The sequence below is a fragment of the Salvelinus sp. IW2-2015 genome, linkage group LG9 (assembly GCF_002910315.2).
Source record: "Salvelinus sp. IW2-2015 linkage group LG9, ASM291031v2, whole genome shotgun sequence".
Classification (NCBI taxonomy): domain Eukaryota; kingdom Metazoa; phylum Chordata; class Actinopteri; order Salmoniformes; family Salmonidae; genus Salvelinus; species Salvelinus sp. IW2-2015.
The window spans coordinates 15,716,816-15,743,252 of record NC_036849.1 but is presented as its reverse complement, the minus strand read 5'-3'; the positions used below and the strand labels follow the sequence as shown (position 1 = coordinate 15,743,252).

Genomic DNA, 26,437 nt, shown 5'->3' with positions numbered 1-26,437 from the left:
TTTTGTTGTTATTCTGAATCGATCATGTTTTGAGTTTCAACACCATTAACATATCTGAAATCCCACGTTGGGTGAAAATTAAAGCATCAATTTCAAGGAAAGATTAAATATGTCCATTTTGTCTGGAGAGTTAAACAGAGAACTTTGACCGTGGTTTCTATCCATCCAAATAGTGACATAGAGGCCTAAGAAACTAAATGTGCTTTTCGAATACACCCTGCCCAAAAGTTGAACAGATAGTTTGAATTGTTTGCTATCATGGACGTGCGTAAAATGTAGATGGCTCAATGCTATACCAAGGAAGAAAACCTGACCAAAATGTTTTGGTTTATTATAGCCCATATTTGTTCTGCATGCCCTACATATCTTTGAGGGATGAATATAGGCTATGATATAATGCTATTTATTTTATTGACTGGACATACAAATAATACACATTAAACAAATTGACGTCTCTTTTTGTTTTATTGGAAACTAATAGGATTTTAATGAAAACGTCGCTTCTTAGTTTCCATAGCAGGAGGTTGCTATAAATTTTATCTGAACAAAAAATATCATAAATTAAGCAAAAGGGCAGTCCAGTTTAAGTGTCTCGTTGACTTAAGAGTTCGTAAAAGGGGGTTTGATTGTATTTTCACGGGAAGGAGGGTACCTCCTAAGTCAGGATAAGCGCATAAAATAATTGCGTTATAGTTCTAACCAAATTTAACGACAGACAGAGGTCAGTCTAGTTATAAGGTACCATAGTGTAATTTCATATATGTACTCAAGCTGGTAGAGTTATCAGTCTTTTCAAAGATAGTATCAGTTTGCCTTTAGGAGCCTAGATCCACAAGGCTCGATGTTAGAGGTCCCAGCAACGAGTCTTGGAGTTGGTGCGGGTGTCCGTGCATTCCATGCACCGGCTGTGCGCCACCGAGACCCGTCATAGGGTAAGAGGAGACGCCGGGGTGACTCATATTTCCCTGGAGCAAAAGCACAGAGTTCTGATCAGGGCTTTGTGGTGGAGAGAACTCATCTTCCGAGCTGGACATGAGCGACTTGCCGCCATCGAGGGGAGACAGCTGGTTCTGTTTGTTGTTGCCGGAGTTGTTGTTTTCGCTGTTTTCTCTGAGAAGGGAAGATATGTAAAAACTTTAGAAATATAAATGTTTATAGCATACTATCATACCACTTTGAGGACTATAAAGATGTTGACACAAAAAGAAACAGGTCAACATATAGCCCAACCAAATCCTAACACTCGCATTGTCGTGTAACTATTTTAACTATGCAAAAGTTGAGTACTGTCATCATTGGTTTGTTGCATGATTTCGTGGTGGTGATTTTCGGTTGTGAATGAACAATCTTGGACCCAGGTTTACAGAATTGATAGGCCAAATACAAGCTAGACATTTCAACCATAAGCCAAGAACAAGCCAATCCAAAATTGGTTTAAACTTTAGGGTAATGCAATTAAAAATATATTCAATCCGTTTTATTATTTTGACATTTCAATTGCAAAAGGGAAACTTTTGATCACACGCAATACTTTTAATTATTGCATTTGAATAATATCTTCTATCATACTGATTCGATATCTTGACCACTGAAACCGTGACCTGTAGCTCCAAATGTACATGTATCACTGTCTAAATAGCTATAACTTATTCTGATGCCAGAAATATTTAGAACACTATCGAAATTATAAGTCAATAGTTTGTCATTGGTTCCATTTCAAACGTATGTTGGCCATAGGTTTTTGTTTTGGAGTATCACACTAAATGTTTGAAATGTAATTTACAGTGGATAAATTGTAATTTAAAATTGTTAAAACCCTTTAGTATAAATATATTGTAATATTAGTTGGGCCTTCTAACAATCAGCAAAAGGGCATGTCACTTTAAATAAATTAGTTGGGAATTTATTCAACACAATTCCAACTCTGGTAAATTACGCATGTGATTATGTTTAGTTTATTCTTTCCTACTATTAATCGTACTATGGCAACATTTGATTGTACTTTTTTGGTCAAAACATACCTTTCTTTAGCTTCTGCGGCTCTGTCTCTCTGGCGTCTGTTTTTGAACCAGTTGCTGACCTGCGTAGTGGTCAGTCCCGTGGCCTCGGCCAGCTCCCTTTTCTCTCGCGGGGAGGGATATGGGTTATGCGTGTACCACTCTCTAAGAACACCCCTGGACTTCTCCTTAAAGCAATAGCTGGTCTCCTCGCCGTCCCAGATCGTGCGGGGCAAAGGGAATTTCCTTCTTACCCTATACTTCCCCACGGCTCCAAGCGGTCGGCCGCGCAATTTCTCCGCCTCCACGTAGTGCGCTTTCAGCCACAGCTGCTGCAGCTTGGGATGGTTGTGCGGGGAAAACTGGTGGCTCTCCAGGATCTTATAGAGCTCTCTGAAGTTCCCTCGGTGGAAGGCCACCACCGCCTTTGCTTTCAGTACACTTTCATTCTTGTGGAGGTGGTCACAAGCTGGGAGAGACCAGAGAAAACGACCGAGCCTCTCCAGGTTACCTCCTTGTTGCAGGACCTCGCAGACGCAGGCGACTTGCTCCTGGGTAAACCCAAACGAAGGTAGTATTGACATGATGTCGGGTCTCAATCCCCAGCCCAACGCCGATATCCAGAGGGATGCTGTTTTTCTGTCTATATATTCTTCACTGGTTTGTTATTGTGTTCCAGAACCCAGTGCAATCCGGCGTCCGGACAATATCCACTCCACCCTTGATGCGCACGGGAGATTCGGATGTTGATTGTTGGGACAATTTGTTCCTGTTGGAGATATGTCAGGCTTAAAGAGAGCGCTGCGCGATTCGTTGATTGGCTCTCCCACTGCCCTATACCCTGGCAGCCGAGCAGAACTGGGTTTGCAGCTCCGTTTCCTCCCTGGAGGGAGTACGTCAGGGGCTGAAATTGGAGCCCCCCACCCCATACTCCTCTCCAGCTTTAGCTGAGGGAGCAAAGGTACCTAAATGCTAATCAATTATTACAGACCTCTTAAAGAGCATTTTTATCATTCTCTTCATGCAGGACCTCCCATGTTTTTGGAAAGTTCCAGACAAGGCTTGAAGTGAAGTACAAGAGATCGATGAATATAGCTGAAGTAATTTATTGCATCACCATGCATTATTAATTATTGTCACCGTTAACCCCCCTCATCTTGCTACCGAGTTAATGGCACGCTGATTGTGTATTTCTCTCCTATTTTTCATAGTCCATTAATTATCAAGTAGTGTATTTTATGAGGTGATATAATTTAATAACTTCCTATGATAGTTATACGTGCCATTACGTAGGAGTGCCTGCCAAAAAGGTTGGGGCTTTTAGACAGGAAAGAAACGTTAAGAAACGTACAGGTATTGATAATGTGAATAAACATCTTATTCCAAAAATAACTTAGGATAGTTCTTTGTAAGGCTTCTATGTCAATATTGCAAGATGGTCTATTGATGAAAGATATATGCCCAGGCCTTATATTGTGGAATAGTCCTCTAACACGTGTAGGATATTTTACTGAGCTTTCAACTGAGATTTGCAAACGGCATCGTGTTGTATAGAACCTGGAATCTGATGAAATATATTTCCTCTAACTTTGTCTAAATAAAGGCCCCAATGAACCAACAGTTATGATATTCAGTTTGTGCATCAGTAATAACGTATATGCCTTATATTTGATTGGTGGGGAATGCCTCCTCTTTACGCGTTACGATGGACATATCCATTGATATTATTATTATGTATTTTTTTTATGTAATTTTTTTGCAGCTTGTTTAATTCTTTCAATTTCCAAAATCCTTGCCTAAACCATTAGTCATCCATAGAATCATTTTGATGTTCAGTTATATCTGTGTTTTCGATTTATTTTTTTCGTTTCAATTTGCATCAGTACATTTTAGGCTACTAATAGTACTGCATTAGTTGTTCATTTATTATGGTGTGAAATCTTTATATTTCTACGAAATTATGTACATTTTGATTCCGGCCTCCCCAAGGTTATTTCCCTGGAGATAAATCGTCTCTCCACTGCTGTCCTCAATGTTGTGGCGTGAAACATAAAACCTGTCCATTAGTAAATGAGTTCTGTGAGTCACGGGCTCTTGGTCGTTGAGTCGTTGTTTTGAAGGATAGATCAAATTTCTTTATCTTTCCCAGGATTTGCAACTTGACTCTCCGGCAACACGTTGAGAAGTAGACACCGGAAAGGAGCATTTCTAGGGCAGCCAATATTATTTCCAATATTATTTATTCTGTCCGTTAGGCCTACATCTTTAACCAATATCTGATTTTACATATGAAATATAGATCTCGGGTTAAATGTTATAGGTAATTTACTGTTAACATATTTGGTATTCTACACACCACTAGGCCTACCAGTTATAAGGGTTTAATCGAGCGTTGGTTTAATAAATTTCTGTGGTTTTAGACACGTGTAAAAACTAACCTCGTGCTTGGATGAGAGGCGAATCTAGAATATCCAGCTTCATCTGTTTGAAAATAATGGCCTATACCATAAAGATTATAAAATTGATTTAGGGGCACTTTTGTAAATGGACCTTCTATCATAAAAGCAAATGAACGAGGGTATGCAATAAATGAAGTGTAAGACCCAACCATTTGTTGAGATTATTATGATCTCAACATAACTGCCGACTGATGAATTCATGGACAGTAATGTATAATTGCTCGACCTATTCCCAGTTGTATTGATTATAAAGGAAAACAATATCAAACGAGCATCCAAAGTATAGCCTAAAATTGGCTGAGAGATGTGCATTCTGTCATGCAAATGAGAACATACAGGAAGTTATGAAATACGTTGAGGTAGGCTATCGAAAACGAAGGTCCCATCATTCAGTGAATAAAAGGTGCATATTGTGCGGTTGGCTGGTCGGTCCTCGACATTAGGCGGAGGCCTATGGGGTTCGCTACGCTCAGTTCTCTAAACCCCAGCGCTCCAGCAAATGAGCTGTCTTATGGGCCGCTCTCAGGTTTCTCTAATATCTCTACCACATTGCGCCGCGCCTCCTCCTTTAACCCGAGAAGCCAGGGGGACGTGCCCAATCTTAGTTCAGGTCGTGATTATTTCAAGATGTGGACTCCCCTCCACTGCCCCCGGGCAACGATGACGATTGGCGACGTCTCTGCTACTGCACACAACGTCGGTGGATGGAAAATGAGAGGGAGAAAGAAAACAATCCACAAATATATACCGAGAAAGCACTTCATAAAAACGTCACCATATCTCATATCAAACCGTCTATATGTGGCGTTTTGTGACTGAAGCTTTTTTCTTTATAAAAAGGAGAAGAGAGTAAAATGACGAAAGTCCAGCAAGGCCGGGTTCACACAAGCAAGCAGATGGTTTTCGCTTAATCAAAACTGCTATTTCAGCTGTTGACTGGAACAATGCTGATACTGTTCAAATTGGCTGAAACATTTGGAATGTAGCCTATGTAGTCCATGGCTTTCCTTAATATATCTAGCCTACTTGGATAAATCAAAATAATTCGAGACATAGCCCAGGCCTAATAATTCATTGCTGTAAAACTTTTTTTCAATTAAAAGGTGGGCCTATAATATTTGACACCCCGTATAATTCGTTGCATAGGCCGATATATCTTCAAACTATGCAAAGTATGCAGCAAACATTTTTAAACAAAAATGAGTGCCGTTAGGCAACTTCAAGTCTGGCTTAGATTACTATATTTTTATAACACTAATGTTGTTGTGTCTGTGTAAATACAATTTTAGATTTTTTTGCAGAATCTTTTGATAATTTAACTCACTCACTTGAGACGAAGTATAGGATATGTGATTATTAATTACCACAATAGGACTTGTTTTCAATACTATTAGTTTGAATTGGCCTATAGGCCCTGCCCAGACCTACTTTTTTGTTGTAAAACATACAAGCCTATTCATCACTTTAAGTGCAATACACCGAATTGGTTGCTTTCTCAAAACACAACTGTTGACATGAGTGAGTTAAATGAAATTGGAGCCGCAATTATCAGCTTAACAGAGTTTCCTGTCATGTTAGAAAATTAGCCTTGTATAAGAGCACTGCGGTCACCTCCCATCAAAATCATTACGGCTCACTTTCCTCGCAGGGCCACCTCATAGGCTACAAAAGGCTATATAGCAGGTTAGTAAACCAACTTTGGTCCTGATGTTGTTAAACGATCATTCGATTAAGAGGCTTTACCGTAGCGTTCTATGTAATAAAACAACCACAATGTTCTGAAATGTGTTGTCCTCATTTTCTAAACCACTTGGCCATTGGTTTCAGACAATGTGTAGGTTACTGGTAGGGAGGGGGCGCCAGTTTATAAACAACAACCCCATGACGTTATGCACAGATCGATATTTGAAATTCACAATGGCTAAAACGGACAATTTGGAGAGAATATTTAGTGTTCATGTTTTTATGTGCTAAATTAAGTTTACCATTATCTTTAAAGGCCTATGAGTGTTGGTAACACAACTAATAAAACATCTATAGTAAACATTGATTGGGCAGGTGACATTTGGCATGGGGGAAAGGAGCTGTCATGTTTGTATTGCTTTCAGACAAAGTCAAACTCCTTAATAGTCATATGAGTCTTATTTGCGTCCCTCCTGTTACAGAGTGGTGTGTTTCTATGGGAAATACAATTTCACCAGTGTGGTGTGGCGATGATGCGGACTCCCAGCTGTTGCCTCTCTCTCAACATATCCCATTTCAGTGGAGAACAACACCCCAACATGTGTGCGTGCACCAGTACGCGTGTGCGTGTGTGTGTGTAAGGGGGGGGAGATATAGATATGGGTGGAAACACACTGGCATGTGTAGTGCACGTTTGGACCGTTTTTACGCATATGTTATACGTTGCGGTTATAGTGCAGAACCGAGCATTAAATTGCCCCAGGTCGCACCTTTCCTTTTATTTTTCGTTGTGGATGGAGGACTGAACATGTGCAGATATTTTCTCACGCCTGATAACAACTCAATTATCTGATGTCGAAGTCAAATATTGCGTTGTGGTTTTGATGGCGAGAACAACTTGGCCTATAAGCTAACCTCAGTCGTTCCCAATGGATTTTAGGCACACACACATCTCACATTATAAACGCCATAGAGTGCGCGTTTATACATCAATTTATAATTGTACTTATATTTGATAACTTTAGGTTCATTTATTTACATTTCACTTTCGGAACCCCACAAATGAATCTCCGTGGGTAAAGCATTGGTGGTGGGTCTTTTGGAACAGCGCAGCACCCAGCGACCCCTGGCCTCTCATTAGTGGGACGTGGAGCAGCGGAGTACCGCGCTCCCCAGGTCATGTTACATATGGCTTGCAGTCTGCTGCGCCGCATTACATGTCAGCTTTGAAACCATCCAAGAGATCAGAGGTCACCGTTTTTAATAAGGCCTCGGTTCTGGGGGGGTCCCTTCTTTTACTGCTCGCCCGCGCATGTTTTACAGTGCACGTTTTAAATTGTGGACGAAATTATACATCTTACTTGTTCCACTTTTTGGTAACATTATTATGTGGTTGGATTGGTGTATTTGATGGTGAGCGATAGCCGCTGGACACATCTCATGTATAAAGTGTGTTATTTTAAAAGTGACATATCTATAAGTTACTTTTTAAACTTTTTTTTTCTAAATATGCAATACATCCATCTATTAAGGTTGCGTTGTAGGCTATACTGTAATACAAATAATGTAGTAATATTGCAAACAGATGTTCTTCAAACTAGTGTTTAGTCTTCCTTTAAAAGGACTGACTGTGCTGTTCATTTTCTTCTAATCTACAGGCACAATAAAAAGGGGAAATTTGAAGCTTTCTGGGGCCCACACCCCATGAGACCAAGAGAACATTGGCTCCCTTTTCCAATCAGACTTTGTTCAGTGCTTCGACAAAGCCGTTTCACCCTCTTCAATATTACAGGAGGCATCACCTGATACCTAACAATCAGCTAATCCAATGCCATGGCGACAAAGTCACCAGTGCACAGGTAACCATACACCAGTTACCTGCCTCTCCTTTTTCTCCCCCACTCTCCCCCTCTCTCTCCATTGAGTGAGCAGAGACAAACACCTTCTGTTTATTTGGGTCATCCGTATAGAACCCATAAAAATGATCTCCGAAGAGGATAAGACCTGAAGTCCAGTCTCAAAACCACTATACATTCTCCATCTACCTATCCACCCATGCATCCATTCCCCCGCCCCTTCTCCCCCCTTTATCTTAACTAGCCTTACTTAGGAGCCGGCGGAGTGAATCAGAATTGGGTGGAAGATCATTAAAAATCCCCCAAAGCCATGTGAGCAGTTCAGGATTTCTCTGTACAGACACAGAGTGCCTGTGAGTGACAACACTTCAGACTCATTCATCCATATGTGGATCAGCTGAGTGAGCCAGGGAGAGCTTTCTCTGGGTTATCCCAGGGAGAGGGCCCATAGACAGGACTGTGTGGAGCTATGGACCCCCCACCCATAAGAGCAGTACCTCTGGAAATCTCATTGCTGTTTATTTGAATTACGGCGGCTGAGATGAGAATAGGAGGGTTAATGAACACCAGGTTGCCAGGCATGTGCAAATGATCACTGCAGGTTTGCAGAGCGCAGTTCTAGGCTTGTTGGATCAGGGCATGCCTGTTATACCCCCATCCTCGCAGAGGTTGGCTTTTTAAGCCTTTTAAATATATAGAAGACGTATGCTTCCTGTCTGGAGAATTTAGGTCCACTGTAGACATAACATTAAACACAAACCCAACTCACATGTTTAATTAAGAAATAATCTAGAAATTATTTAGTCATGGTAAAGGAGCCAAATGAACACTTTTTTCATGACAAAAACTAGTAACAGTTTTATATTTTTATAAATATAAACTTTTAATGCAGTATGGAGATTTAGAAAAATACATTCACATCATTTCAGATTACAAACATACAGTTCAAGCTAAAATAAAAAACAATCTGTTTTACCATATGCCTATGGCTTATTTTTGGTATATGACATCAGAGCATGTAGACAAAGTTGTTCTGTAATGTAATCTTTACGTCAGTTTGCAGTCTGTTCATAGCTCTACTCTGAGTGAGGGTTTAGGTCATGGAACCTGACAAAGGAAAATGTACTGGCAAGTCTCTATGTACATGGATCTGTGTCTTAATGTTTTACTGTTATGTGTAAATGACATCTGTTGGTCATGCGGTTGAGATGGGGTATTATGGTTTTGTGTTGGGTGTCTGTGTGGAGTTCATGTCTTCAGTTGTGAAGTGCTCCACATACATTTGTTGACATATGAGGGCCACTTACTCCCTACCTCAACATCACAGGAGATGTCTGGCTTATGCACCTATCTAATAATACCAGAAAATTACCCAAAGTGGTATAGCATTATCTGAAAACCATGGAAGTTTGCATGTGTCTCACTCTGCACCTATGCATCAATCATAGAGTGTAGAGAACTTGCTAGTCACACTCAATCGTATTTAGAAAATAACAATTAAAAGTAAAAGGCACTAGTAACCAGGACATTGTAATACTCTTAACTCAGTTTGCCATGCAAAGGGACACAATAGAAATCCCTCGCCATATAAAACACTTCGGACTGCATGTGGTTCTCCTCCCTCAAACACAATGCTCCCCTTCCAGTTTCTCATACAAACACACAAACAGGCACAACAGTCAATAATATAAATGTGCTTGCATCTTACTGTGTAGACAAATATAACTGATGTATATTTTCACAGAGACAGTTTGAGAGACATTTCAAAATGAATGATGGGACATACTGTTGCCAAAATTAACAAACAGCATATAGTGGTCTTACTACATTCAAATAGATACAGACTGTGTCACACCCCCTTTATAACCTCCCCCTGTCTCCAATAACGGATTAAGCTTGAAATATGTTTTCACAGTATAGATTTGCTATGGTTTGATCAGTCCAGAGGGAAAGGTAGGTTCTTTGAAGCTACAATCTTCTGTTATAGTGTTTTGATGCTAGTGCAAATTAGGAGAGGTCAGTGCAGACTGACATTCTACGGGGCAGAAAGGTACATTCATTTCTTCTTAAGTCCCCCGAACAGAAACCATGCCATAAATATGATGAATCATCCTCAGCCCACATGATATGTAACAAATTATGAATGTACTATGGAGGATGGTAGACTTGAATGACTTTCTGAGAATTTGAAGAGGACTAAATTGCATAAATCAGCAACTGCTGTGCACAGTGATGGTCCTGTTATTCATATGTGGTTTTATGTGTGGTTCTCAGTGCAGCAGTTGTAGTGGTTTAGTGAACATTTTCACAGAGACGCTCCCCTCCCCCTACTAAAGGACCTTTTTGAGTTGACCCAGATGACACATTTAGTTTGGAGGAACATCCTGGTCACATGACCAGGGCCATTCCAACACCTGCTTCTGTGGATCAAGTCCACTCAATGGGAAGTAGCAGGTGTTGTATATAAAAAATGCACACTTAGAATGTGGTTCATATGCATGCAAGGGACTTCTAGTTCTGACTTTCTGTGAGGCATAGAGGAATCGGGGGTTTTAAAATCATTCATTAGGATGACTTCCTGGTGCCAATCCAAGGGGTTTGTATCTGAAAAGAGTGCATTGTAAGGTAAAATGAACACAACATTAGCAAATAATTTAACACTTAGAAGAAATTAATGGTAAAAAAACACACAAAAAAGTAAAAATATTCATCACATCACTGCTTGGGCAGATATGAGTGCTTATGAAACGTCATAGGTTACAGGTTAAAGGTCAGCCATATCCTCGTCCATCTGCACTGTCTGTAATTTGGCCAGCTCCTTCTCCTCCCCCGGCTCCATCTCCCCACACATGACCCGCACCATCTCATTCACCCCATTGCCACTAGCGTCCACCTTACTCTCTGACACAGACATGTAGTTGTTGTTCATGCCAGGGCCCAGGAGGTGTGAGGAGGGGACAGGTTGTGGGTTGTGGCCCCTGAGGTACTCCCCAGGCTGGAGGTGGTGTCTGTTCGGGTCTGTTTGGGCCATCAGAGGGGTGCTGACGGTAAGGGTGGTGTAGACCTCAGGCTCTGGACTGGAGGAGCTGACCATGGTTACATCAGAGGAGGGGGTGGGACCCTGGCTAGAGGGGACCTCCTCTGAGTTTAGGGGGGCTGAGGAGTAACTGAGCTGCCCACTGGGGTCCAGGTGAAGGCCATGGTGGTAGGAGTACACCCCACCGCCCCCGCCTCCCTCCAGGGGCTCCTTCTTGATGGAGGTCTGTCCAGTGTTGCCCATGCTGTACAGCACCGTGCTGGGGTGCATGGGGGCCATGGTCAGCTTGTCCTGATGGTGCTGGTGGTGGTAGGAGTCCTCACTGGAAGAACTGACTGCTACATTGTTCACTTGGATTGTACCTGGGATAATCAATGACAGGGCATTATACATCTTATACTCCTTACAAACAGTACTTTATACCCTTATCTCTGAACCACTATAACCCACTCCTGTTCGACTCGACTAACACAATCTTCCAAATATCTGGCTTCACTCTTACTGTACTGTTGCTGTATGTTCTTAACTTCCAGCAGAAATCCATCAGAAATCTCTGCTGTGTCTCTCTCACACCTGGGTTTTGAAGCTGACCCTGTGGGACCCAGGAGAGTTGTATTGATGTAAAAGCCTGCTATGGGCCAACAAAAAGGCATTTTTTCTTTCCATTTTACTTTTCTTTTGTCCTGGTATGAAGTCTCTGCTTTTTGTCAAAGTAAGTGCTGTAATGACTCTCTCCTCGTTAGTAAGTTTTTCAGCCCTGTAATTGTCTGAAACAGATTCTCCTCCTCTCCCCCTGAGGTCAGGAGTGTGCAGTGATGATGACTTCAGAACCTGTGTTCTATTCGTCTCTATAATTTTCCAGGACCACCATATATCGCCACACAAGATAATGGAGTGTGTGTGTATGTGTGTATGTGTGTGTCTGGCATTTGCGCCGAGCCCCAACTCATTGCAGTGCAGTAACAAGCCTCTGGCCTCAGACCCAAAGTCAGGAAGGCCAAATGCTAAGGCAGCTTAGACATATTGAACGCATAACAGAGCTGATGACTACACCCATTGCTATTTCAACCCAGGACTCATTCACTTTATTGAAGAAGAAGAAAGGGATTTGGTTGCAATATTTGTTATATTTGAAAGGTTAGGGTCAACTACCACCATATTCTTGTAAATGCACAGATAATGTATCTTTCATTAGCAATGAAGAAGACATTGAATCCTAAAATACTCTAAGCATAATTACTTCTCACCAATAACCGTTATCGGCAAAACTTCAATGTGGGTTTTAAGTTTTCAATGTAGCTGACATAGAACTGACAACCAGTTAAAGTCAACCCACCTTGTGAGAGTGCTGAGGTGGAGGAGCCAGAGGGGAGCTGCAGAGGAGGAAGACCTACATTGCTGTTGAGCAGAGATGCCCCGTTGCCGTCAGATATGCCGCTGTGCACATGGACCTGACTGTAACCGCCCAGCTGGAGCGCCCCTGAGGACGAACTGAACGTGAGGACGGACGAGCCGGCATTTTGAGCTGCCATGCCGTGAACCCCCTCCAGTTTCACCTCTGCCCCGTTCACACAGCCGGAGTAGGAGGCATAGTCCACACTGGAGCTGCCCAGCCCCTTCTCCTGGCCTGCCTGCATCTGCATGTCCACACCAGAGCCCCCCATCAAGACCCCCCCAGAGAGCCGCTGGGGGTTGAAGGCCAGGGGCTGGACACCCAGGTTGAGCCCGTTGAACAGGATGTTGCTGGGGGCCTGGAGGTAAGACGAGCCACCGTTATGGAAGACAGTGGAGGGGTTACTGGTCACTAGGTTCCCGTTAAAGAGAATCCCACTGCTGGATCCAGGGGGCATCTTGATGTCCCCAATCTGTTTGATGACCAACCCACTGTCCAGAGACCCTGTCTGCAGGGGGAGGGCCCCATGGGTCATCGCCCCGTCAGATGAATTGGAGAGGGGGAGTGGAGAAAGCTCTTCCTGTCCTTTACTAGACTCATCCTCTGTGCTGTGGTTGCCATCGGATTCACTATGGGAAAAAAGCCAGAGAGAAGGGACAGTGAGATATAGAAAGAAGCTTGTGGACTGTCTGAAAGAAATATGTCCTCTTCTACACTTTTGATAGATTTTAATAATAGAATTGTGTGAGGCAGAATAGAGGTCAGAGAAGTAAGTTGTCCTACTAGTTTGACTTACAGTATGTTGCTGTCATTTGTGAGCGCAGAGGTGGAGTTTTACTATTGACAAAGTGAGTGAGACAGACAGATTTTGAAACCAAGATAATCATAGGCAGACCTGTGAGAATGTTGAGAAAGTGGGTGTGCGTGTGTGTTTCTCACTCAGAGTGGTAGTGTGTTTGTGTGTGTGTGTATGTTGGGATGTAAACATTGCATAAATTAATAAAATATTGCATCACTCACTACCAAGGAATAAACTGTCATTGCCTGTAAACAGAAGGCTACAGAGGGTAGTGCGTACGGCCAAGTACATCACTGGGGCCAAGCTCTCTGCCATCCAGGACCTCTATACCAGGCGGTGTCAGAGGAAGGCCCTAAAAATAGTCAAAGACTCCAGCCACCCAAGTCATAGACTATTCTCTCTGCTACCGCACGGCAAGCAGTACCGATGCGCCAAGTCTGGAACCATTAGGACCCTGAACAGCTTCTACCCTCAAGCCACAAGACTGCTAAATATACTGAACAAAAATATAAATTCAACATGCAACAATTTCAAAGATGTTGCTGAGTTACAGTTCATTTAAGTAAATCAGTCAATTGAACTAAATTCATTAAGCTCGAACTATGGATTTCACATGACTGAACAGGGGCATTAGGCCCACTAACTTGGGAGCCAGGCCGAGCCAATGGGGAGCCAGGCCCAGCCAATCAGAATGAGTTTTTTCATGCAAAAGGGCTTTATTACACACATAAATACTCCCGCCCCCAACGATTCCGCAGGTTTAGAAACCCGGATGTGGAGGTCCTGGTCTGGCGTGGTTACACGTGGTCTGCGGTTGTGAGGCCAGTTGGACATACTGCCAAATTCTGTAAAACGATGTTGGAGGCGGCTTATGGTAGAGAAATGAACATTAAATTCTCTGGCAAAAGCTCTGGTAGGCATTCCTGCAGTCAGCATGCCCATTGTACGCTCCCTCAAAACTTGAGACATCTGTGGCATTGTGTTGTGTGACAAAACTGCACATTTTAGAGTGGCCTTTTATTGTCCCCAGCACAAGGTGCAACTGTGTAATGACCATGCAGTTTAATCAGCTTCTTGATATGCCACACCTGTCAGGTGGATGGATTATCTTGGCAAAGGAGAAATGCTACCTAAGAGGGATGTAAACAAATTTTTGCACAAAATTTGAGAGAAATAAGCTTCCTTTGTGTATGGAACATTTCTGGGATCTTTTATTTCAGCTAATGAAACATGGGACCAACACTTTACATGTTGTGCTTATATTTTTGTTCAGTGTAGTTACCCAAATAGCTACCAGGACTATCTGCATTGATCCCTTTTTGCACTAACTCTTTTGACTCACCACATATGCTGCTGTTACTGCTTATTATCTGTCCTGTTGCCTAGTCACTTTAACCCTACCTATATGTACTTGTCTACCTCAATTACCTCATACCCCCACACATCGACTCAGTACCGGTACCCAGTGTATATAGCCAAGTTACTCATTGTGTATTTATTGTTTGTGTTATTCTTTTTTAATTTTTCTCTCTGCATTGTTGGGAAAGGCCGTAAGTAAGCATTTTTACTGTTAGTCTACACCTGATGTTTACAAAAGCATGTGACAAATAACATTTGAATTGTTTTTGATTTGAACATGAAAAATACCTTATTATTTGCATACTAAGAAATGTGGCTGCAACTTAATCCATCCCTCAACTGTCTTAGCCAATTGAAATAGTGATGCAACCTCAAGCACAAGTACATATAGAATTTTATAGAATCTTTGTGTGCACAACAACAGAGGTGAACCATGGAGATCTCACAAACATTGCTTCAAAGAGGTGTAGTGACTACCAAAAGTTTTACCCCGTGGAGAATACATTGAATTATATCCCTCCTTTATATAAACTCCTTCGGGACCTAGTAGGCTTATACGACAATACAACCAACAGTCGACCTACCATTTGGTGCAATAAATTCCAGGGTGACAAATGTCAGCGGTCGCAGCGTGACAACACAAATGGTCAACTACATTTATTTGTAATTTGGTGGTTATTGGCATATGTTTTGGTTTATTTTTTTGTTTGCCTAACTTCACCTTTTAAGTTTTGTAATGTCAGGAAAATATTAAGAAATCGAACAATGCCATTTCCAATTGTATTTTTCATCTTGAGTGAGTGACTGAAACAGCTGCATTTCCCTCGCTACAAAAAAGACTCTCTCTGAAATAAAGAACCTCATTGACTGAGAAACTTCTGCTTCATCGTCCTGAGGCCTGCAAGCCAGTTATTGAAGAAGGATAGCTTATTCCTCTTCTCCATAAATTAACTTAATAACTATGGCTTATAATCACTTATTTTGTCACTCAAAGCACAATAATTTTCCGTCATTGGCAATATAATTATTGACCTCCACATACTGGAATGAAGTGGATTGCAAACACAAAAAACGTTATTCAAGCAAAAATGCCTTTGAGCTGTTTATGACATCATCTTTCTGGAAGTGTGTGTGTGCGTGTGTATGTATGTATGTATGTATGTGTGTGTGTGTGTGTGTGTGTGTGTGTGTGTGTGTGTGCTTCAATTGCTTTGGCAATGTTAACATATGTTTCCCATGCCAATAAATCCCTTGAATTGAATTGAGAGAGAGAGAGCGAGAGAAAGAAGTCACCTCCACCAGGTGCGCGCGAGCTTTGTTCACAGAGAAGAAAACATAAAAAGAAGGGAATATATCTGCCTGCCTGTGGGTGGGGTTTTTTAAACGAAACGCTGAAGGGAGGTTTTCTGATTACCCTCGGCTTAAAAGGAAAAGTAAATAGCTAAAGTGATTTATGTGGTGAGGTATTCAGTTGGTTTTGAACACACACAGGTGAGGTATTCAGTTGGTTTTGAACACACACAGGTGAGGTATTCAGTTGGTTTTGAACACACACGCACGCACGCGCACACACACACACACTGTCAGGAGACTATATAATTGTTTCATATTTATAGGCTAAATCTATAAACAACTTATTTATAACACCATTATAACACCATTCAGACTATAAAAGTTATATTCGGAATATAGCAGGCTAATGTTGGACTGGTATCCATGTTCTTAGCGCCTGAACACTCAAAAGAAACCCGATCTGGATGGCAACAGCCTCATATTTCAAAACATTAGCGGCGTGTTTGCTACTTGGCACACTTTTTTGTTTCGGAATTACTCTATCTAATGTTAATTATTTACGCTGTCAACTCACACACCAAGCTCTATGGGTGATTACCATGCAATAGCCAGAGGCAGTCATGTGTGTGTATGATACAAGGCAAGCCAGCTCGACCTTGCCAGCAATAATCTCCAAAATTATTCCTGGTAATGAATGTACAATTTAAATGTGCCATTACGCACACTGTGCTATTTGCGTAAAATCAAGCAATCAACGGATACTTTATTTGTTCTTTCTCACCTTTTTGATTGTGCTTCGGATGGGTTTCTGTCCCTCTGCCTCCTGTTTTTGAACCAGTTGCTGACCTGCGTCAAAGAGAGTCCCGTGATTTTAGCGAGGTTTCTTTTCTCGGCTGGAGATGGGTATCTATTCTGCTTGTAGAGATCCTTCAGCGCGTTGCGGGACCTCTCTTTGAAGCAGTATACTGTCTCTTCCCCGTCCCAGATAGTCCGGGGGAGTGGGTACTTTCTCCGCAGGCGATATTTATCCACGGCGCCCAGGGGTCTCCCACGCGCTTTCTCTGCCTCGGTATACCGTGCCTTGTACCATAGGTCTTGGAGCGAAGAGTGGTTGGACGGACTGAAGCTGTGGTTCTCCAAAATACTGTAGAGCTCCTGGTACCGAGCCTGATGAAAAGCGACAAGAGCTTGAGCTTTCAGGATGCTTTCGTTGCCGCGTAGCAGGTCACTCTGTGGCAAGGACCATAAAAACCTGGCCAGCCGGTCCACATTGCCTCCCTGCTGTAGAGCCTCGCAGACGCACGCCACTTGCTCCGGGGAGAATGCCAGGGAAGAGGTCGCGCTCACCAGAAGTTCACTGTGGACCGCATCAGTGTTCGAAGTTGCGCGCTCCATAGACAACTCCGCGGTATCGAGCGCCAGAAGCTTGATACACTCTCGCCTGTCCGTCTTCACATTTTCCTTCTGAATGTCATTTGAAATTGTGACTTCTCCTGAAGAAGAAGACATTTTTCAAGCCTTTCCTGGTAAGTCACTCCTCCCTGGTTCCGGCAAGCCTTCAGCCGATCAGGTTACCCCCTCGCCATGCGAATGCGATCGAATATCTGGCAGCAGCTGTAAGTGGATAGCGCTCCCCTTTCGTTCCAACGTGACTTTTACTCTGCGGGAACTGTAGCAAGAGGGCATTGGGGTCTGTCTGCAGGAGAGCCACCCGATTGGCTACGAAGGGCTCCGCCAGGGAGGAGCGACCTCGACCCAGAGACGAATGTTTGGTTTGCAGCTGTCACTCAAACATGACGTACAGTATTTCAGAGGCTTACCTGTACAAGGTGAACGTGGTCGGGATTTTGATATGGGAGCGGAAAAGACTCTCCATATTGTCTGCATCATGGCATATTTTTGAGTGTACCAACTGAGCTGTGCGATAATGGACTGCCCCTTTTAGCTAAATTAAATAATTGGTGATATGCGTACAGCAGCCTACTCTTTATAACCTACATTATACATTCAACTCCAACATCGATTAATATATAAAAGCAAACTAATGAAAGTTACTTATGCGTTAGCTCAGTTAATGGAAATTAACTGATAGGCTATTTGATTATCATAATGCAACAATAATATATAGCTGATGCAAATACCTATTATTATTAGGCTCTGATTATTAGACTATTATTATTAACAATGTTTTTTGCTGATTACTATAGTGAGTTTCTCATGTTTTCAAATAGGTTATCTAACAGGTTTTCAAATGAAAATGCATAATTTCAGTTTAAAAAATGAAATAAGCCTAGGCATTGTCGAGCTCTGAAAATGTCGTGTGCGTGTGTGTGTGTTTATTCTTGTTTTCATAATCTTAAATGTGAAAATAACAAGATTTATCACTATTACGCATTTGTCCACTTAGTGCGGTGCGCTATGAGGGACCATTAACTAGGAACCGATCTTACCACCGACGTTCTCATCGGGACTATTTAAATGTGACACATTTTACCACTTGTGTGAACTGTTATTAAGAGATATTGATAACTTGCTAGTTCATTGTTGACATCTATTTTCTGTGCTTTGTAGAGATGCAAGACAGCAAAATACAGGAATCAGTCCCTGAAATGAATGGTGAATGTTTGTGGCCACACGCTGTGAGTATCAATTCATGATAACTAGTTAACGTTAGCCTTCCCAGCTATTAGCTGCATGTTTTCAATCCGTTAGATATATATATATAATGTGTATTATTTAGCCAGACAACTACAATAAGAAATATAAAATAAACTGTAATGTTAGTTCGTACGTCTGGAACGTTAGTCAAGCTGAACGTGAGGAGCTGTTACCATTTGGTGCGTGATGTCAACATTCATGTTTGCTTGTTTTAATATGTTCTTTCTATCGGCAACATAAAAACGTATCTTTGTCTCAGCGTGTCTTGTTTACAAGCTGTACAGTATGCACACGTTTATTTTTTTTTAAAACAGCGCTGGCTTGTTGTTTTTGATACGGAAACTGTGCCCATATATCAATTCTGGTTGATGTAGTCGCTCAGTATCTTTGGAAGTAACATAAAAAAAGATTGCAATAAAGCTGTTCCCAAAATCCCCCCTGTTTTGTAAGCCCAGACATCCACCCAGTCTCCGTGATGGAGAGGAGACCGGTTGATTTTATGGGTGTTGTTATACACCGAAGCGTGATGAAAATGGTGGTGTCTGCTGGAGCATATGTTCGACCCTGTATGTTTATTGACCGTACCATCAGGAAGTGGCTATGCTTCGTCATCAGGTCAGCCCACTCATAACTCAGAGCTTCTGTTCTGTCTGGACGCAGGGTCACACTGGGGGAGAATTTAAATAACTTTGCAATAAAGCAATTTAGAGGATCGCCCTTCCCTAGCTCCGGTCACCTTGCTGGTGCTCTTCAGAGCTGTTTACCAGATCATCAGGGTGCTACTAGGAAACTGCAACCACACACATTGGGATGTTGTCTTTGACTGTCCCGACTGCTGGTTATTTGACTACTATTTGATTTCAAAGTTTGGTGTGATATTGTTGATGTGCAAATGTTGTGCAATCTCGGAACCCAGAACCAAATCTTATCTGTCACTAGAGATAAGCCTAATCTTGACAAAAGTGATATTTTTTTCATAGTCAACATAGTGTCTATAGGCTTATTTGAATGGAATTCTAGAAACAAAAATATCCTATCTATCTATCTATCTATCTATCTATCTATCTATCTATCTATCTATCTATCTATCTATCTATCTATCTATCTATCTATCTATCTCCCTTCCTGTTGGTCTGACTGTCAATTGGTCAAGCTGTAGCAAGGTCTTATCTGCATTGGGGAGAGAGTCTTGCTGACAGCTGACAACGCTGTGAAGCCATCCAGTCTAGGCCGTCCTGCGCGCTATATGGAACCACTCCACCCTGCATCTAAATTTAAACCCCACAGTGGCACATTTACTGTCGCCGTGGCCTTCTGTGATTTATTACCTACGCACGATGACGCAGGACCTGTGTCCTTTGGCGACGGCACAGCACACATGCCGGTGGGCCAGGGATATTAGGATGGGTAGGTACAGATCAAGGAAGGACTGATAGGGACACCTCTGCAGGTGGAGGCTAGGTTCTTGTGTGTCTGTTGGTCACTACCCCTTTAGAAGGCAGAGTGATTTTTCCCCCCATGCTGGATGATGTACCTTGTAATTTATGACATTCATCTTCCCATTAGTTAAAAAGTCAATCAAATGTCCCAGTGTTTTCTGGCTGTGGCTCCTTACGTTTTAGGTGTAACTGGCAGGAATGGGGCGTCACAGTAGGTTAGCGGTGTTCGATGGCCAGGTGATTACTACACAAAGGGATCTCCTGCCTGGGCCCACGCACCACAGCTGCTTGTGTGGGAGTCCAGAGCATGGAGTCCAGAGCATGGAGTCCAGAGCATAGAGGGCTTTATGGGAGAAACAGGTGAACCAGCCCCTATGTGGCTGCATTGTTCCTACCTTCAATAGTGTATAGGAGGGAGAGGAGGAGGAGGAGGAGGGAGGTAGGCAATGTCACTGGCTGTTGGGGTTGCGGAGGGGGAGGGGGTTGTCTTTGCTGTGCCAGGCCCCTGTTTACCTCCTTTCTGACCTGCTGACAGCTGCAGATGGGAGAGATATGAGCTCTGAGCAGGACAGGTGAGGGGGAGGACTGGGGGTGCAGGGCTCGCTCACCACTCTGCAACAGTGAGAACAGTTCTGGGAGAGCGGAAGAGACTGAGGGACAGATAGGGTATGCTAGAGAAATCGTGTGGATGATGCTGGACATATTACCGTATAGTCTCTCAAGCCCTTATGCCCAGCAGCAGGGGAAAGGCACAATTTGAAAGATGATGCTGCAGTGGATAGCAGGCGTTTTATGGGCTCTTGACCAATTCTGTCACACTGTGTATTAGTGATGTATGGGTTGACTCATAAGCCGCAGTCCCCGTGATTATAACCACAACATATTGTGTGGATGAAGGGCGGGTGGGTGGCAGTCAGGTTGAATAAAGAGGAAACGATACATTCATAAATCCATAATGTATCATTTTTGTGCAATTTACACTGAGTGAAATGCAATGCTGCATTTTTATTTTATTTTTTATGCTCAACAGTTTCCCATGTGTATCAAGAATGTTCCACCACCATAAGGGCATCCAGACAACTTGACACAACTGTGGGAAGCATTATAGTCAACATGGGCCAGCATCCCTATGGAACCCTTTTGACACCTAGAGTCCATGCCCCAATGAATTGAGGCTGTTCTGAGGGCAAAAGGGGGTGCAACTCAATATTAGGAAGGCGTTTCTAATGTGTTGTACACTGTGCATATCATTAGGGTTTTTCTTTCATTATTTTAGGCTATCTGACATTAGAGCGTAAGATTAAGCTCCAGGGCCTAACTGTACGTGTGCTAAATGGCCTAGACGCCAATCGCCAAATGCTTTTGGGAACGGGCAGAAAAAGTTAACAATGATCCACTGAGGCAAACAGGACAATGTCAGTTGAATTCAATAAGAGAAAAGTTGCAAAGTGGAGAGATGAAAATAAAGAAAAGGGAGGGCCAGAAAAGTAATATTTAGGAATGAATTGTTGAAGTTGTAAAAGAGGATGATAGTATTTCCGGCTATGTTATGTGTGATTGTGAGAAGCTACACAAATTACACAGTCACAAGATGGGGACTTCAAATAGGCCTATGGCACGTCAAGGGAACTGTAGCCTGCTGTTCAGATTGGTTAAATGGAAACTGAAATCTGGACACTGACTAAAGGTCTATAACCTCTCACATAGTCTTTTCTTTCTCCTGCAGAATTAAGTATTTCTTGCAGTAAAATTATACACCAAATGTACATTTTGACTCGGGATGTCAGAAAATATGAAGGCTATCTTTATCAGCATCATAAAAGCTGATAGTATTTCAACCACATAAAATATAGATCCAAGCCGAACTGAAATCTTATCAGAAAAATGTTGGGTCGTTTTCACAGCTTAATATTTCCTTACAACTAGCACAGAAAATCGTTCCCAATTTGTTGTTGTTGACTTATTGCATTTTCTCCTCAGTCCCTAAATGTCTTTGCGCCGCGGAAGAAGCAGAGATGACGGAGAACTTGACTGATGTGAAATATATTGAAGCATTCATTCTACCGATTTATGGTATTGTTCTGGTGAGCAAGGGTTTATATAATCTTCTAGGTCAACATATAATGACAGAAGATAAGCTGCTTGTATCTAATTATAGACATGTTGACTAACAAATAGCCTAACAAAATGTCTGAAATTATAAGCAGAAACATATCTAAATGAGGCAAAAAAAAATCCTGCATCCCCTGTCAATGTTGAGCATTGTATATTCTATTATTTTTCTCTCTGCATTGTTGTCAGCATTTCACTGTTAGTTTACACCTGTTGTTTACGAGGCATGTGACAATAAAAATTGATTTGACAATCAGAGGGTCCTATACAAATGGCTTGTCTAAGAGGAGCTAGCTTGAAGATGGCAAGTTCACTTTGAAGTCTCCTCCCTCCAATCTTCTTAGTTTCACCTCTTTGCTCTAGAATTACAGAGGATTTCCCCTGTGGAAGGGTCTGTTATGTGGTCCATTTATGGGACAGGGGGCAAGCTACGCCCCACTCCTGGACCTACCTGATGAATGGGCTCTTTGTGGGTCTGTGGAAACAAGCAGCAAACCCCCCTTTTACCTCCATATGGCCAGGCCTATACATCTCCTGTAGCCTGGGGCCACAGTGAACATCTGCCCCTACTGGGCTGCACTTGAACAGGGGGCTCTCTCATGGTCCTGGGGACCAACCACGTACAGGATCATTTTTGTTTTATTTATGTTTTTTGTGTGATAAATCCAGCAATTGTTGAACACTAGGCCAATTTGCTAATGTTTTGTGAGTCATTTTCTATACTAGAGGGTAGTGATGAACCGATATGACATTTTTGGCTGATACCGATACCCAATATTTTCCTTGCCAAAAAAAAACGATACCGATACGGATAACAGCATTCTAGTACAGTTAAATAGTTAACACACACACATGGACGCAGCGGTCTAAGGCACTGCATCTCAGTGCAAGAGGCGTCACCACAGTCCCTGTTTCGAATCCAGGCTGTATCACATCTTCCCATAGGGCGGCGCACAATTGGCCCAGCGTCGTCCGGGTTTGGCTGGTGTAGGCCGTCATTGTAAATAAGAATTTGTTCTTAACTGACTTGCCTAGTTAAATAAAGGTTACACACCACACTGACCAAAAAGTTATTTTGTTGGCATTTACGTATGTCCCCATTACCAGTAAAACATAATCGAAACCTATTTCTTTCACTTACTTGCTGTGCTGTTTCGTTGTTCAGTCGTGTCATTCTCAACCAAGATTTCTATGGAACGCCGTTTGGGTCTTTGCGTGTCAAAAAATATATTATTTAACACTATTTGACGTATCAAAAAACACAATTTGACCAATCAGGACCTGAATATGACTGCACGTCACATAATAATTTAATGCGTTCATACATTTTTTACGTAGTTATTACACATTGATTACACTATCACTCGTATTTCATATGTCACAACTATTCATCAATACGTATGCTATGATGCTGGTAAAGTTGTCTCGCGCACCTACAAAGCTAGCTAGCTCATGGATGCAAACAATGTTCTTCCCCAAAACATAGCAAAACGACATCTGTTTCAGTAGCTATAGTTAGTTAGCTAACTATATAGCTAGGTGTCAGCTAAAATAACCCTAATTTATAAGATCGTTCTTATTTGATTAATGGTGGTTGGACCCATCTATGTGAACCTAGTCACAATATGGATTAGCCACAATAGTGGACTTAGCGTTTAGCCTTCAAAATAAAAGTATGACATAATTATACTATTTGTATTCATTTTTATCACTGTCAATGACGTACTTTTATTTTGAAGGCAAACTGCAAATTCCACTATAGTGCCTAATCGTTATTGTGGCTAGCATCACAACACAACCTGGTCCGGTCGAGCCTCACTAGCCAGATGAAGCTAGCTGGCTGCTTATAACGTTAGCTTTGGGCAACAGGGTTAAGTAGCTGGCTAGCTATTTATTTTCATGAACTGAAGTTAATTATCAATAGGCGAACAACAAGTGGCAACCTAGCTAATACTCACTCGCAAGGATTCCTAAATCATTGCTTAGAATAATAAAAATGACAGCAGTTTTTACTGGTCATTGTTTTCAAGCTGGTTGTATTGGTGCTAACTAGGTACCAAGCTAAAGCTAGCTACCCCAGAAGTTGTGGTCGAACAAATTATGCTTTATTACCAACGCGGTATGGTAAACGCATCTTTCGTGGCCAGTGTTTGCTGACTTTTTTTGAACAGCTTTGACAGTGCTACTGTATCTTTTTTGACATGCAAAAACCCAAACGGCATAGTATGTATGTCGTGAAGCTAATAGCTGTGACGCTATTACTGTGTAACTCCGAGTAGGGCAACATCTGAAAAATAGCGCACTTGGTAGTGTTAACCAGTGCTCGACCAGTCGGCGAAAGCCAACATCACCCACGACAGAGAACGGTTGATTGTCAAGGGAAATTAATTCCATTACCTTGGCTTTAATGGATTTCACCTTTTGAGTTGTCTCGCTGAAATTGTGTTACTCTTTCAAATGACTGCATGACTTGTTGACTGCTCGATCCACACAGCAGACATTGTGGGCTACTTTAGGAATGCGTGTAGCGCCAAATTTTACGATGCGTCATTACGTCATGTACTTTCGTTATATAGGGATGCACGTCAGCTTTCAAATCGGTTTTGCACATTGGGAGTAGACATTGGACGATTTTAAAATAAATAAATAATAAAAACAAATATATATATACTGTATATATATTTTTTTATTTATAAATTTTTTTTATAAAAAAAAGATATATATGATATCGTGCATCCCTACTAGAGGGCATGTTGGTGTTAATGATCTTTTGGCAGGTTTGCTTTGTTTTCTGCATATCTGATATGAAAACAGGTAAAGCCCAGTAGCTCCGCTGTTTCTCCCATAACTGCTTTTTCATTTAGAATCCTGCTGATGAGGTGAAAAAGATTTACTGCGTCTAGGCCTAAAGCACTCAAGTTCTGAAGAGGGTTTGAAAGAAATTAGACTTTGGAAACATACAATAAAAAATAAAAATTGTAGGCCCAAGACGATTTCCCCCCTCAAATTTCATCACATTGAAAAAACAACAACATTTTGGCTAAGTTTTGGGGTTAAAACTGTTGTAGTCACTCCAGATGTGGCCATTTGGAAACCAGATGTTGGTGCTTGCTTCTGAAGGTGGCCAGCTAAGAGCAGGAAGCCTACGGAAGGTGAATTCCAGTGGAATAAAGCTCCACAGAGACTTAATTAAAAGAGTGGACTGTGCAAACGTTTATCCAGCCCCCCGCCTGCCGCCCATCCCTCCTGCCGCCTACTTAGGGAAGATTTAAGACCTTCTCCATTGTCTTTAGGGTCCACTCCTCACTTGAGTGTGATTGATGGGTAAACTCCTACCTGCTTAAAGGTGTGATTGATGAGTAAATGTTGCTCGGCCCAAAGGTGGCTCTGGTGGTTGCTATGGCCGTGTTGTTTTGATGGATTAAAAGAAAAAATATATATATATTAATATTTTTTTAAGCCTTTATTTAACTAGGCACTTCAGTTAAGAACAAATTCTTATTTTCAATGACGGCCTAGGAACATTGGGTTAAATGCCTTGTTCAGGGGCAGAACGACAGATTTTTATCATGTCAGCTCGGGGATTCGATCTTGCAACCTTTAGGTTACTAGTCCAACGCTCTAACCACTAGGCTACTTGCCGCCCCGCTTGTGGAAGGACCCTCTGCATTGGAATGTTTTCCTAATAGTGGACATTGACATTTGATGATGGAATTTGTTTGTCATGCAACAATTTCCTAGAACAGCTCTGTGTTGGCCAATGAGGGAAGGGAACCCCTCTATGCAGTAAAACTTATTAAACCAGACTAATACAGGAACACTGAGACATGATATGTCTAATGTAGTCCTGTTCTTAATCGATGCAGTTTATAATGAAATATTTATCTCTAAACTACCATAACTGTTTTGTCTTTTTTGGGATCTCAGTTGTTAGAGCACTTTCAAGGTCATAACAAATTATTACGATCCTGACAATGTTGAAAGAAGCCCCGAGCCTTTTAGGGAACTTCCGCATCAGTGGAATTTGAAATAGTTTAGTGATGAGAAGCTGTGAGTGCATTGCTGAACTGGATTTTGTGTTGTGTGCAGTGTGGCACGCTGACTGTTTGAGTTCCTTTGAAATTACAATAGAAAAAATACATTTCCAGTGCAGACAAACAATCTTTGGCAGGGGTGTCAAATGAATTCCCTGTCTGTCTGCAACATTTCATTCATGATTCCTACCGTCTGAACTATTACATTAAGGTAATATAAGATGGCTATTATCATCTGTTGTGGGGCTGATAACTCACATACATATTATATGAAATGGAGGTATACCACCAGGCCATTGCTAAGGAAAAGTGCATTAG

General features: G+C 41.9%; 3 protein-coding genes across 7 annotated transcripts in view; 1 reads left to right on the top strand and 2 right to left on the bottom strand.

The window, feature by feature from the left end:
* Nucleotides 1–582: 582 nt before the first annotated feature.
* Nucleotides 583–2,677, bottom strand: LOC111968665 (homeobox protein six1b). Its single transcript, XM_023994436.2, has 2 exons — nt 2,022–2,677; nt 583–1,110 (listed from the first exon to the last, which is right to left on the bottom strand). The coding sequence occupies exons 1-2, from the start codon at nt 2,579–2,581 to the stop codon at nt 816–818; spliced, it is 855 nt and encodes a 284-aa protein (XP_023850204.1). The 5' UTR covers nt 2,582–2,677; the 3' UTR covers nt 583–815.
* A 6,175-nt stretch (nt 2,678–8,852) lies between these two features.
* LOC111968660 (homeobox protein SIX4) lies at nt 8,853–17,529 on the bottom strand. 2 transcript variants are annotated; one of them, XM_023994427.2, is made up of 4 exons: nt 16,658–17,529; nt 12,369–13,054; nt 11,535–11,624; nt 8,853–11,394 (listed from the first exon to the last, which is right to left on the bottom strand). In XM_023994427.2, exons 1-4 carry the CDS (start codon nt 17,383–17,385, stop codon nt 10,760–10,762), a joined length of 2,139 nt encoding a protein of 712 aa, XP_023850195.1. In that variant the 5' UTR covers nt 17,386–17,529; the 3' UTR covers nt 8,853–10,759. The 2 variants fall into 2 exon arrangements, with proteins under 2 accessions (XP_023850195.1, XP_023850196.1); XM_023994428.2 differs by lacking the exon at nt 11,535–11,624.
* Nucleotides 17,530–17,728: 199 nt separating this feature from the next.
* Nucleotides 17,729–26,437, top strand: part of LOC111968663 (CDK-activating kinase assembly factor MAT1-like) — a 71,465-nt gene continuing 62,756 nt past the window's right edge. For 3 of the 4 annotated variants that reach the window (XM_070445151.1, XM_023994433.2, XM_023994434.2), the window contains exon 1: nt 17,729–18,515. The gene's annotated coding sequence lies outside the window, so the exon portion shown is untranslated. The remainder of the gene's footprint in view (nt 18,516–26,437) is intronic. The other variant, XM_023994432.2, reaches the window with a different exon arrangement.